The sequence below is a fragment of the Fragaria vesca genome, linkage group LG6 (genome assembly GCF_000184155.1).
Source record: "Fragaria vesca subsp. vesca linkage group LG6, FraVesHawaii_1.0, whole genome shotgun sequence".
Lineage (NCBI taxonomy): Eukaryota > Viridiplantae > Streptophyta > Magnoliopsida > Rosales > Rosaceae > Fragaria > Fragaria vesca.
The window spans coordinates 26,835,583-26,848,651 of record NC_020496.1 but is presented as its reverse complement, the minus strand read 5'-3'; the positions used below and the strand labels follow the sequence as shown (position 1 = coordinate 26,848,651).

The window sequence follows — 13,069 nt, the reverse complement described above, 5'->3', positions numbered from 1 at the left end:
ATTAGGGTTTCAGGTTGGGCCTAGGCTCAATTGTTAGGCCCATCCTAGGCTAGCCTTATTTTATTTTCTGTTTTTAGTACTTTAGTTTTATTTGAGTTAGTTTTTGGGTCTGGTTTTCAGATCTCAAATAAGTCCTTACTCTATCGAGTTTGTTGGATAAATGTCATGGTTTTTTATAGGTACTTGAATTCGGGTAGCTGGTTCGTTGTTACAAGAACCCAGATTTCAGCCGGTCTTTGACCGCACATATTATCAGCATGTGTTGAACATGCCGGGAGATCCTAGGATGACCCACCCAATGGTATTTTGTTGTGGTCAGATCTTGTCTCAGTAATTCCTACCTATGTTGGTCAAGTTAACTCAGGCGGCTGTCTAATTCGGTTTTTATTAGATCTATTGACATGTCAGTCTCTCCTCTTCGGACTGAGGACAAGTAGTTTGAGGGTAGAGTTATTTGCTCGTAATTGTAATCTTTTGTTGAGTGTTGGGATTGTTTTGTAATTACAGTTTATTGAATTAAATTTTCTTTAATAAAAAATAATAAATAAATAAAAAAAAAAACTTACTCATCTTTTAGTTGCTAGAAGCAGGTCCCATGGACATGGCCAGAAAAAGACCTAAAAGAACTCCTCCTCCTATATAGTCGGGTTTGAAATTAAAAAAAAAAGTCGGGTTAGGGTTGCGCATGGGTGGAGTCAACTAACCCGAGTAGCCACAGTGTTTTCCAAGTTGCAACTAAAAGCATACCCTCTCTTCCTTGTGAGAGTCCCGACGATGGCTATGGACAAGTCACCGAAGAAGCAAGTCTACTTGTTCTACTGCGCCGAATGCGAAGACCTTGCTCGGCAGGTCGCTTCTCAGTCGGACCTCATTACTCTCCAGACCATCAAATGGAGGTCCTTTCTCTCTTTCTCATATGTTTGCTTTGTAAAGCTTTAATCTTTCCCTTGCTCTGTTTCATATGATCGTGAATTGAGATGGGTGCTTCTTCTTTCAGCTCACTTTTTGAGAAGGAAGAATTGAGTACTTTTTACGCTTTTTCATTTGTTGGTTTTTTACTGCATGCAGTGAAAGAATGAATGGAAACAGATAGAAAAACCCAAAGACCAAAGCTCTTTTTTTTTTTTAATCTTTTGTGAAGCTAAGAGTTTGGGAAATTGACAAAGGGGGGAACTTGAAGTTGAAAATGATTAGTGGAAGTGGGTAATAAGAATTGAAAGGTTGAGACTTTGGGAAAGAGTAAAAATTGAGTTCAGGATTCATTCTAGTAGTTACTTGGAAATTGGACTAAACCACTTGAGTTTTACATAATTTTTTGCATTTGAATCCATTGCTATATATAATGAATAATGTAATGCGTTATGTCATACGAGAACTTCATATGTAAATATGTAAATAGATGATCTATGTGATGCAATGTCGCACGTACAGATATCAGTTGAGTTATAGGAGACTTGAATTCATTATGTGTAAGATAAGCGGGATTCTGATTATATGACTGAATCGTATTTGTACAGGAACTTTGACGATGGGTTTCCAAACATTTTCATCAACAATGCACAAGACCTTCGAGGCCAACATGTTGCCTTTCTTGCGTCCTTCAGCTCCCAAGGTGTTATCTTTGAGCAGCTGTCTGTAATATATGCACTCCCCAAGCTGTTTGTTGCATCCTTCTCTTTAGTGTTGCCTTTCTTCCCAACTGGTTCCTTTGAACGAATGGAAGAAGAAGGGGATGTTGCAACTGCATTTACCATGGCGAGAATGTTGTCAAACATTCCCATATCAAAAGGTGGCCCAACCAGTTTAGTCATTTATGACATACATGCTTTGCAGGTTTGTTTCGTTTCTGGTATTTCTCTTGTTCTGATTAAAGACTTAATACCATTTTTTTTTATTTGTTGCAAGATTTGTGCATGAGCATGGAGAAGTTTAAATTTGTAGTTACCCATTTACAGACAATACATATCTACCATTCTATCTAGACTAGGGGGTATTGTAGTAGAACTGTAGAATAACCGAATGCAGTCAATCATCCATACAACCCAAGCTCATGAAATTCCTGTTTTCTGAAATTTCATTTATTGATACCAATCTGAGTTTGTAAGAAAAACTTTCGGTTGCATTTTAGTCATAGAGAACCTCATCTTTCATTCCAGCTTGCTGTTTCTTTCCCATCTCATCATGAATGAGCTCATGAAACGTATTTCAATGTTTGTGTCCAACACACAAATCCCTTTACAGTGGGCTGAAATTTCATTTTACAGGTACATTTGTTTAAGCAGTAGTAACTAGTTAAAGGTCAGCAATAATGTATGTCTATAGAACAATAACTTGTAGGTCAGCATTTGGCTGTAACTAGTTACCACACCCCAATTTGTACATTAACTTTCCTCTGCTCTTTTGCAGTTGAATTACACTTGCTATTCTCATTTCTCTATTTTTTATATTAGCACATAGGACAGACTGTAAGTTGTTGTTTGTCATTACAGTTTGTTGGGTTTGTACTTTGTTTTAATAACTGAAACTGTAGAATGTGCTTATAATTACACTTGGTGGGTGTACAATGTTTTAATTACTTAATTTTTATTTTTGTGCAGGAGAGATTTTACTTTGGGGATCATGTTTTGCCTTTGTTTGAGACTGGAATCCCTTTGTTAAAGGAACGCCTCCACCAGCTTCCTGACTCTGATAAGGTAGGGGTGCAGCATCATCTTTCATATGTCTCACAATGTAGCATTTCAAGTTGGAATGATTTTTGTTTTTTTTCCTCAATTTCCATGTCTTGTCTGTATTTCTGTAGTTATGTTTTCCCTTCTAATTATAGTTGCATTCCAGATAGTTGTTGCATTTCCTGATGATGGAGCTTGGAAGCGATTCCACAAGCAGTTGGATCATTTTCCCATGGTTAGTTTGATATTTTGCTTAAAGAGGGAATTGAATCTTTTATCTCTTCCAAATCTCAACTTTGTGAATTGGGTGCTGTATAATGGCAGGTTGTGTGTAACAAGGTTCGTGAAGGCGATAAGAGGATAGTTCGAATCAAAGAGGGAAATCCTGCAGGGTTTCATGTAGTCATTGTTGATGACCTGGTGCAATCTGGAGGCACCTTAATTGAGTGCCAGGTATGACTTACCAACATTTTTCCTTGTTTGGGATTTTATTGCAGATAGTTTATTTTCTTTCATGAGTGTTATTATCTTGCCAAAAAACAGATTGCAATTCCCCAGTTAGAGTATGAGTCTGTTAATGATATGCTGTAGTTAGAATTCTTGATCTAATTGAGGTTTCTTATGGAATGCCCTAGATTTTGGACCCTTATGCATGGTGAGGCAAAGTTTATCCAACTGTTGACTTTCATTACAATTTACAAGTCTTTGATTTTTGGTTTTTTTGTTTTTGTTGAGAAAGTAGAAGATTAAAAAGAATATGTTATTATTAATTTTTATTTTACATGAAGTTCCAACGTAATTCTTTACTTTGCAGTTGACTCATGTGTACCTTAGTAGTAAGTACTCTTGCACCGATGCAAATTCTTTAGGTAGTGATGGAAGCAAGTCACAACATTATGCATTAATATTTAACATGGTGAATATGAGATACATGGATAGGAATAGCAGCGCATTATAATTACCATTATATGCCTATTGCATCCTAATATCTGAGGTGCACTTAGCCAACTTTTATTTAATGTAAGATATTGGACATTATAAATAAGAGGATATACATTGAGTCTTGAAGGCCATGTATGAGGTCATGACTCATTTGGTGTGTTACAAATGTAGATATATATATATATATATATACACAGCCCGGATGTGAAGCGGACGTCCGCACCGGGCTTAAATGCGGACGTCTGTCTGTTCTCCACCGTCTGGCGTCGGCGACGGCGCGCCTCCACCCCAGAAGACTCCAGCAGCGTCCCCGACCACTTTCTCTCCCCGGCGAGTCCGTTTTTTTCTAGTTTTCCGACGAGATCACCCAAAACTTCAAACAAGATCAATCTCGCCGGAAACTGGAAAAGAACGGACTCGCCGGGGAGGGAAAGTGGTCGGGGACGCTGTTGGAGTGTTTTGGGGTGGAGGCGCGCCGTTGTCAGCGCCGGAGGGTGGAGAACGAACGGACGTCCGCATTTTAAGCCGAGTGCGGACATCCGCTTCTTATCCTCTCTGTGTATATATATATATATACGGAGCCGTTCTAAAGAGGACGTCTGCACAGCCCTTAAAGTGCGGACGTCCCTCCGTACGGCGAGGGCGCGCCTCCACCCCAGCCCCGACCACTTTCCATCCCCGGCGAGTCCGCCAAATTCCAGTTTTCCGGCCAGATTGACTTTGTTTGAAGTTTTGGGTGATCTGGCCGGAAAAATGGTATTCGGCGGACTCGCCGGGGAGGGAAAGTGGTCGGGGACATTGCTGGAGGCGCGCCCTCGCCGGTGGCGAACGGAGGGACGTCCACACAGCCTCTGATCCCGACTGATATAAATACATATTTATTTATATATATAAATGTGAAATATATAAAATAAAAATCATTCTTCAGTTGGAATTTTACTGTCTGATGACTCAGATCCCATATCCTTATATGTTAAGTGTAGATCAAAATCCTAAAAAGCATTTCAATATGTCATGTTTCTAGAAGTTAAAACTAGGCTTGTTGAAGTTCAAATTTGCCTTAAAACGTCCTTCTGTATTGTTTTTGTTGCACAGAAAGTTTTGGCAGCTCATGGTGCAGCCAAGGTTAGTGCTTATGTCACCCATGGAGTTTTTCCTAAGCGCTCATGGGAGCGTTTCACTCACAAGAATGGTATGTACTTGCTTAATATCTTTTATATAACTTTTGTTTGAATTTCTGTGATCAACCTTGTCGTTTGTTTTTAATTTTAGGAGAGTTGGAGAATCCGTTTGCCTATTTTTGGATCACAGATTCCTGCCCGCTTACTGTCACAGCCGTTAAAAATAAAGCACCCTTTGAGATCTTAAGTCTAGCAGGATCCATTGCTGATGCTCTACAATAGACGGAAAACACTAGTTAGGTAATGTGCATCTTATGACAGCATGACGATATTAGGGGAAGACCTGCAACATAAGAAGGCTATTTCAGATCAACTTGCTGGAAGAGTGTGAAGGCTATTTAGAGTTGCTAATAACCTGACTGAAATGAGGCTTTTGCTGTCTGAAATCCCCTATAACTTTAGAACTTGTCATGTTATCGTTCTGCGCTGTGTAATATGTTCGAAACACAATAATCTATTTAACTTCCATTGAAACTTAACGAGCACAATTGTTTAGAATGGCATCCCTTATAAATTTGGGAATGGTTACTGACCATCTTTGGCTATCACCAACACAGACTTGCTAGCTATTCTATGTTCTACCATATTAGCATCTCTAAGAGCGTAGCTGATCATGTAATTAGAATGCCCTCTCATGACCACTTTTCTCTTTTTGATAAAGAAGACGACAATAGATATTATTAAGATGCAAAACTAGCGAGTACAATGTTGAGTGATGGAGGTAACTCACTTGCGGAGGCACATAACCCTCCCAAGAAAGAATACACCTATTACTATTTACTAAGAGCAAACACATCAAGAGAGTCAGCTGCTGTGTTTGCCACTCGACCCACAAACATCAACATAACATCCAAATGAGCCCTGCATTAGAATCCGGCCATCACCTCTTTCACTTCTTCAAGTATGAAACCCAAATTAGAGTAATCTGTAGCTTCTTGTTTCGATTCACAAGTAAAAGCAATCTGTTTTGAATTCTACCTTGTCAAGTTTTAGTGTCTGAGTTCAGCGTGGAAAGGAGAAACCACTTGATCAAGTTGCTTCATTGCAGCTGCCTGAAATGCGCCACCATTATCACGAATCACAACTCCCATCCCCCTTCTATTTGTTGAAGGCAGAAAAGAGCCTTCACAATTGCACTTCAACCAGCCAGCTGTTAGAGCCCTCCCAGCCCCTTCGTTGTACCCTTTGGGATATGTTCATATGTACTTGTTTTAGCAAACTCAATTGAGCCAACACATAGCTACCAGGGAAGCTTCATTTGGATGCTGCCTATCATTCCGATTCTTCCAAATAACCAACAGAACTATTTGGATGTAGAATTGTAGATTCACCATGTCCTAAGAAACAAACAAGGTGGTGAATACGTGAGAAGGGTCCTCATACTATCTTCCCTAACATGATCTGAAGAAGGGTTTGCAAACCCAGATTCATCACCTACAGGCAGCAGACTGCAACACGTTCACTGAATGGGTAATGATCAAACACTAATTTATCTGCTGCCTCAAACCAAGTAGTATGTTATGAATTTGTTATATGCTAATGCAAGAATTGTGAAGAAAAAGGTTGTTATAGTATTATTTTGCCAGTGTATCAGCAACATGTAAAAAAAAAAAAGCGATATACAATGCACATCATTAAACAAAGAAAACACAGGAACAAAGGTAAGCAAGAAAGAGAGTAAACTTCTGTACAGCCAGCCATATATTAATACGACTTTTTTCTTCAGTACATGACAAGACCAGATACAATATGAACAAGATGACTGTCTCCCATCTATACAACCCTTTTTTTTTCTTTTTCTTTTTTTCCCTTTTTGAAACAGCCCTGAGCCCTAATATCCAACAGGGCATTTGACCATATACACATGCGATTGTATTTGCAAATGGGATGAAAAAGACCCATAACATAAAATTAAAAAGAAGAAAAGAAGCCAGGGGAGATTCTGCACACAGTTGAGTAATGCATATGGCCGCAGAGGACTACACAATTCAGCAATATGCTTCACCTTATTCTACTCCCGTGGTTGAATAACAATTTGTACTCTACAAATGAACAAAATGCTCTCTGCCGCTTTCCCTTGATACCTTCTCTAGAAATATCAGAAGTATCCAGCACTCAAAAGCAGACGCTAGCCATAAGTTATTACATACCCCACACCCCGAAGTCTTCTCTACTTTGTACAGTTAACTGTGCAGAAGTTAGCAGCCCAATCCTCCCTCAGGCATCCATTGTTATTCGTTATCTGGATTCTCATCCAGATTCCCCTTTGGACTGTCCAATGAGTCACCCACATAAGAGCCATCTGGCTGCCGTATGCATATGTTCAGATTTCTGGAGAGGTATGTTTCCTGATGATTCACAAAAACATGGATTCAGTAAAATAAAACATGGAACTACAAGAGAACTTCAAGGCAGAGAAGCTCCTAATGACACTAAACAACTTTACGAAGCTAAGCTACATTACCAATCAGGATTTCAAACACAAGGGGAAAAAAGCCATGGTGCAATCCATAGTAAGATCATATTTGACAATTGGGGCACAAAGGCCAATATCAGTATCCATAAAACACAGATGGCTCATACTACCTCGTCACCAGTCTCTTGGCCCTCTGAGTGGAAGAGGATAGGCCGGCAACGCTTGTCCTCATTCATGAGGCTTGAATTCTGAAAATGAGTCACAAGGGCAGCTTTACCCTGGATACGTGCATAAGCCAGCGAAGCAACCTTTTCACTGTTAAACTTCTCCCACTTCTTGCCATTAAATGCCTGCTCCAATTTTTATGGTATAAGTACTGGGTAAAGTTATAAATGTTTAGCTCTATTTTTCAAGCATTTTTAGATAACCAAATTAAACATTTGTTTTAAGTTCTTCTTTTCTTCATAAGAATAAGCTGCACGAAAAACAGATAGACCAGCAGCAAACAAAATTATTGGAATATGGAATTAACCTCATAAAAGGCAACAATGTGGGAAGGAGACACCATATTGATGAAGGCATAACCCACATTGCACTTATTCTGCAAAGACAAGGGAATCCATCAGTACTACATCGGCAAGAGGAAATCATAGAGCACTCACAATCAAACATCAGTGGAATGAATCACCTTAAAGTCGATTGGCAAGTACAGAAAATCGTATGTACCCTGGTGATTTTCATCAATAGCAGCCAGCAGCATTTTAGAAGTGTACCTGAAAGAGAAAAGAATACAGGCAACTTTATAAATGTGCTAAAAACCACAACATAACCAAAAACATATGCAAGCAGCTAAACCCTGGACGACAACAAATCGTTTCTTACTTATTTGGGATGTTTTTGATCATTAAAGTAGTTCTACTGTCTTCCCCGCGGAGAATTTTGTCTAAATCAAGTTGATACTGCTTTTTGCTATCAACTTGAGGCCCACTATTCTCAACCCGCCGACTCCTACCACGATCGGCAAATAGCTCACTGATGGTTGTTGCAGGTCCAGTGTAAGAACCATTCCCAAGGTACACAGGACTATGCTTTGGCATCGACATCATTCTAAAACTAGGAGAGCCATTATCACTAATGTTTCCAGGAAGACCGACACCAGCATTCAAATTTGCACGACCTCCCATGTTCATCATGTAATTACCATTGTTGCGGCTTAAACCCATGCCCCCAAACACTGGATTCATGAGGGATGTTTCAGGTGATTCAGGGAAGTAGCCAAAATGCCTATCCAGAGGAACACCAGATGGAGCAGATCCCACATGATGGTTATGTGAACTGAGGAAAGAGCTTTGCCTGCTAGTGAATGGAAAACCTTGTCCCTGTCCACCAGAAGAAAAGGGACGTCCCACAGATGATGTTGGCCAGGCAGAAGACTTGGGCTCGGAATAAGGAGTTGGGCTTCCCCAGAGAAACTGAGGACCTGACAACGTTCCAATACCTGATGAATTTGAATTCGACTCGCCATATGAGATAGGACCTGGACTAGTGCTTAACTTCTGCTCAGGAAAGGAATGAGAATGCTGATATGTTGCTCCTGGCGTTGAAGTGGAGTTACTAAATATCTGACTTGTATGGTTCAACCTTCCTTGGTCTTTACCAATAGGTGCAATCTTTGGGGAGTTAGGAACATGAGTCGGAAGAAGTGAAGCTAACCCAGGTAAATGGTTGCTGTCAACAGGACTCAGGCTTCCCACACCAGGGGACTTGCTAAAACCAAACTGATTATGTTCAATGGGGCTTCCAATTTGTGCCCAGGTACCTGCATAGTGTCAAAGCTACTGACTTAGCTTACAGCAAACCATGCATTCACATAAGTGTTGCCAGGAATTCAAGAGAAGCACAGAAATAACCAAATTATCAGGTCAATACAAGAGAGACCTACCTGGAGGAGAGTTGGTCATCGGTGAACCCACTTGATGTCGGAAACTACGAGTTTCATCTTGGTCAAGCTCTTGACTTAGTTGCTGCATCAAGCTATAATAGAAAGTACAATGAATTCATTTGTTGTTTGAAAAATTGAAACAGCAAGAAATGTTATATCAACGAGATTCAACAAAGGCGCCATTCGACAAATGTTATATGCAGATAATGCGAATGGATAAGCTCATGTCAAATTGGTTCAAAAACCACAAGAAAACCAGTACTTACTTTCTTCGAGCTCCACCAGGGCGGCTGGGTTCAAGCTTTATACGTTTCCCAGCTATGTCACTCCTATTTAGTGCTCTTAAAGCTGCCTCCGCAGCTCTAACATCATAAAACTCTATGAATTTATGGTGTCTCTTGTGTGGTGTTTCTCGGATCTGCATTTTGATTGAGGAAAAATAATTTTTATAGAGAAAATGTGGAGAGAGAGACAGAGACAGAGACTTCTTTAACTATAGACTCATAAAGAACTTATACCTCCTTGACTTCTCCATAAGCCCCAAATATCTGTCGAAGGTCATCATTTGACACTGATGCATCCAAATTGAAAACTACAAGAGTTCCTTGGTTGATATCCTTTTCTGAAGGGTTATCCTAAATTTTAGAAGGGAAAAGATGAATTATGAAGATGTTAATTTTAACACTACTAAAAATCAAACTATAATATCAGACAATTTGTTCAAACCTTGGGAATTGAAAAATGAATGTCAAGTTTTCTTCGTCTCAAGGGCTTGTTCTGTAATGTACGCATTGCAGTGCGAGCAGATCGAATATCATAGTATGAAATCATCACAAATCCCCTGTGCTTGCAGGCAGTATATAAAGTTCTGATATCTCCATATTGCTGACAAAAAGGGGGAACGCAATAACTCAATAAGCATAAGATTATAAATATAAAGATGAAAAGTTGTATATACAACAGTCGTACATAAAAAAAGCTTAAAAACATCTTAAAAAGAGCAATACCAATAACCAATTACAAACTTTGACAGACAAATGAGCCGATTCTCAAAAGAAAGAATAAAATGAGTGACCTTAGATTCCTAGCAAGTGTGGGAAAATCAGGTATCCAAATAGGAAATATGAAAAATCAACCAAGCTAGACTCCAAGTTGCACCATTGAAATGAGTTGCATATCTACCAGAACTTAACTTCACAACATGAAGAACAATGCTGGCATAGCCTTACCATTTAGCACTAAGATTTCATTGCAAAATGCTAAACCTGGAAGCTGCCAATGTCACTCTCACAGTTGCAAAAGCAAGTTGAATGAAGGAACCCATAAGTTTGTAGAATATTGATATTAATCAACTCAAGCACGAATGATGAAATTTAATGCTATAATAAACAAATTAGTACTCCAAAGTACCCCAGGTGAAATGAGTTGCGTAACAAGTTATGGCAGAATGCTACCTTGCAATTGTCTAGACAAAAATGAGAAGAGGCCATCTCTATGACATTAAAAGTTCTATGCTTCTTATTCTCTTCCAAATGTATTTTGATGGACCTTTTTACGTGAACGCTTCAGGAGTCTTAATTTCTATTAAGGGAATTTGGACGACCTATGACATTGAATAAGCAGCTAGAATTCATTGGATAACATTTCATGAAAGTATCATTTATCACTGTGGGTTCATGGTTTCAATTGTCCAACAAGCAAGCACCCCCACCAAACTGAACACATAGAAAGCGAGGACAAAAGAGAAACCAAGCCAGGAAAGTAACCAAGTCAACTAACATGTTAGACAAATAGCAACTGTACAATACCTCAAATAGAGATCTCAATTCGGAGTCCTCAACATTACTATTGATATTTCTGACGAACAAGGTTCTTGACGGATGCTCCCCATAAGGATGTTCTCCGGCCACAGTTCCCGCTCCATTTGGAAGAGCATAATGACCAATACCATTTGGACTAACCCCATCAGATATGCTTAGCTTTGACAAACTGATACCAAGGTTATCTTGCGATTCAAAATCCAATTCCATTCCGCCGCCACTGCCAAAGAGATCATAGTCTTCCATCTCCTCCAGATGACTAGGCAACCGACTTAGATCAAAATCATCTGTTAAGCCGGCTAACAGCTCATCTTCATCATCAGGAAGTGTAATTCTGAACGAATTTGATTCAGCATTTTCAAGTGGATCTTTAAACTCAATGTCTTGTTCAACTTTAATTAGATTGGGCAAGCTATCATCAACAGACTGACGCAAGTGCCCCGAATCAGTAAAATTCACTGCATATTGAGGAAAATAGAGTCTCAACTCTCAATAAGCATTCTACAGATAAAGATAACCTCTTACTTTATAAAAGAGCTGAGACGTACACTTTTCATGTGGAAGGACCGGCAATGAGCTTGAAAACAAGCTAGTATCACTTGATGCATGATAAGCCTCAGCTGTACGAAAGATTCCCCATGCAGTATTCTCTAATTTTCTAGGAACATTGACCGATGGAATCTTAAAGGCCCCTACAAAACAGTTATAAAAAATAAAAAAAAACCATCAAAAGAAAGATCATGCATGTGTAAGGAGATTTATGTGTAGAGCATATGTTTATTGGCTGTGTGCCTTGTAATGCTCCCATCAGTTAAAGAAAACAGAAGAAAACCTTCAGAACGACCCATTTTAGTATCTTCCAGATGTTTCTCCATTGAATCACTCTCTGTAAACACAAGGACAGTAAAAGAGAACGTTCAGCTATCCAAAATCTCTCAAATGCATGATTGTCTCAGGAAACATGTAACTAGAGATACATTGGATTGCATCGACAAACATAACCAAAAAAATGAAATCATGCATCAGTCAGTCTGGTGCAAAGTAATGAAAAGGTTAAAAAAGGATGGGATCAATTGATTCATTCGGAGTTCAAGTGCTTGCTTAATGCAGTTTGGATGACTATATCAAGGTAAACAGCGTCACTGACCCCAATCATGCAAGGCTCTTTACATTCAGAGGCTTAAAAAACTGATCTAGAACCCACAACAGTCAAAGACTATTAGCTAAAGCTCCAAACTGTGTCCTACTAGTGACTTAGGACACAACCGCTCTCTTCGTATAACCTCGAAAAGCCATCAATATTGTCAAATACAGCACCAAAACATGCAACACAATTTGCCAAAAGTACCAAACCCGGGTAGGTACATTTGATCTCTAAAGACTACATGAAGCTTGGCGATATTCGTCTAATCAAAACGCCACTTGGGTTAAGGAGGTCTACCACACAACACAAGTCTAGTAATTGATCAGCTAAGCTTGAAGAAACACCACAACACAACCCAGTAGCTCTACAAAATCCAACTAGGCACCAAGTCAACAAGGCTCAGAACTCAAATTCAGCAAAAGGGTAACCCAGAACTCAATGTTACAGTCCACCTACCAACTCCCAAACCCAAATAAAGCCTCAAATGAATCAACTTTCCCCACAACACCAAAACCAATTCCACCAAAAAGAAAACCCACATGCAGAATCATCCAATCACATGCAAAGACCAAACCTTTAACACAAATCACCAATAACCAAAACAAACCCAGAAATCCAAACCCTCAATTACCTGAGCAAGAACAACAACAAGAGAAAAGGGAAGAGTTATGGAGACAAGGAGAGAAGTACCTTGAGGGAAAACGAAGCGAGTAGAGACAAAGATAAGCAGTTAGAGAGTGGAATTGGGTTTCATTATCATGATCAATCGATCAAAAAAACTGAATTGTGGACTCAGTGTGAGAGTTTCGTAGAAGCAGAGATATTTGTTTCTTCTACTCCTCTACTTCCTCTTCTCTCGCCGAGAAACCTCACACCCAAATGTAAGCAAATTTCCAACCCAAAACCAAAAAATAAAAATAAAAAATATTCATAAGGAAATTAAAACAAAATTAAA

The 13,069-nt window shown here is 39.3% G+C and overlaps 2 protein-coding genes across 2 annotated transcripts; one reads left to right on the top strand and one right to left on the bottom strand.

Moving 5' to 3' along the window:
* Positions 1-638: 638 nt before the first annotated feature.
* LOC101306736 (ribose-phosphate pyrophosphokinase 4-like) lies at positions 639-5,481 on the top strand. Its single transcript, XM_004303820.1, has 7 exons — positions 639-896; positions 1,518-1,833; positions 2,598-2,693; positions 2,836-2,904; positions 2,994-3,122; positions 4,707-4,803; positions 4,884-5,481. The coding sequence occupies exons 1-7, from the start codon at positions 775-777 to the stop codon at positions 5,012-5,014; spliced, it is 960 nt and encodes a 319-aa protein (XP_004303868.1). The 5' UTR covers positions 639-774; the 3' UTR covers positions 5,015-5,481.
* Positions 5,482-6,477: 996 nt separating this feature from the next.
* On the bottom strand, positions 6,478-12,964 carry LOC101306445 (protein MEI2-like 2-like). The gene is made up of 13 exons (XM_004303819.1): positions 12,805-12,964; positions 11,803-11,856; positions 11,519-11,662; positions 10,959-11,428; positions 9,877-10,035; positions 9,669-9,785; positions 9,417-9,568; positions 9,151-9,242; positions 8,091-9,027; positions 7,897-7,981; positions 7,741-7,809; positions 7,379-7,558; positions 6,478-7,140 (listed from the first exon to the last, which is right to left on the bottom strand). Exons 2-13 carry the CDS (start codon positions 11,843-11,845, stop codon positions 7,024-7,026), a joined length of 2,565 nt encoding a protein of 854 aa, XP_004303867.1. The 5' UTR covers positions 11,846-11,856; positions 12,805-12,964; the 3' UTR covers positions 6,478-7,023.
* Between the last annotated feature and the right edge of the window lie 105 nt (positions 12,965-13,069).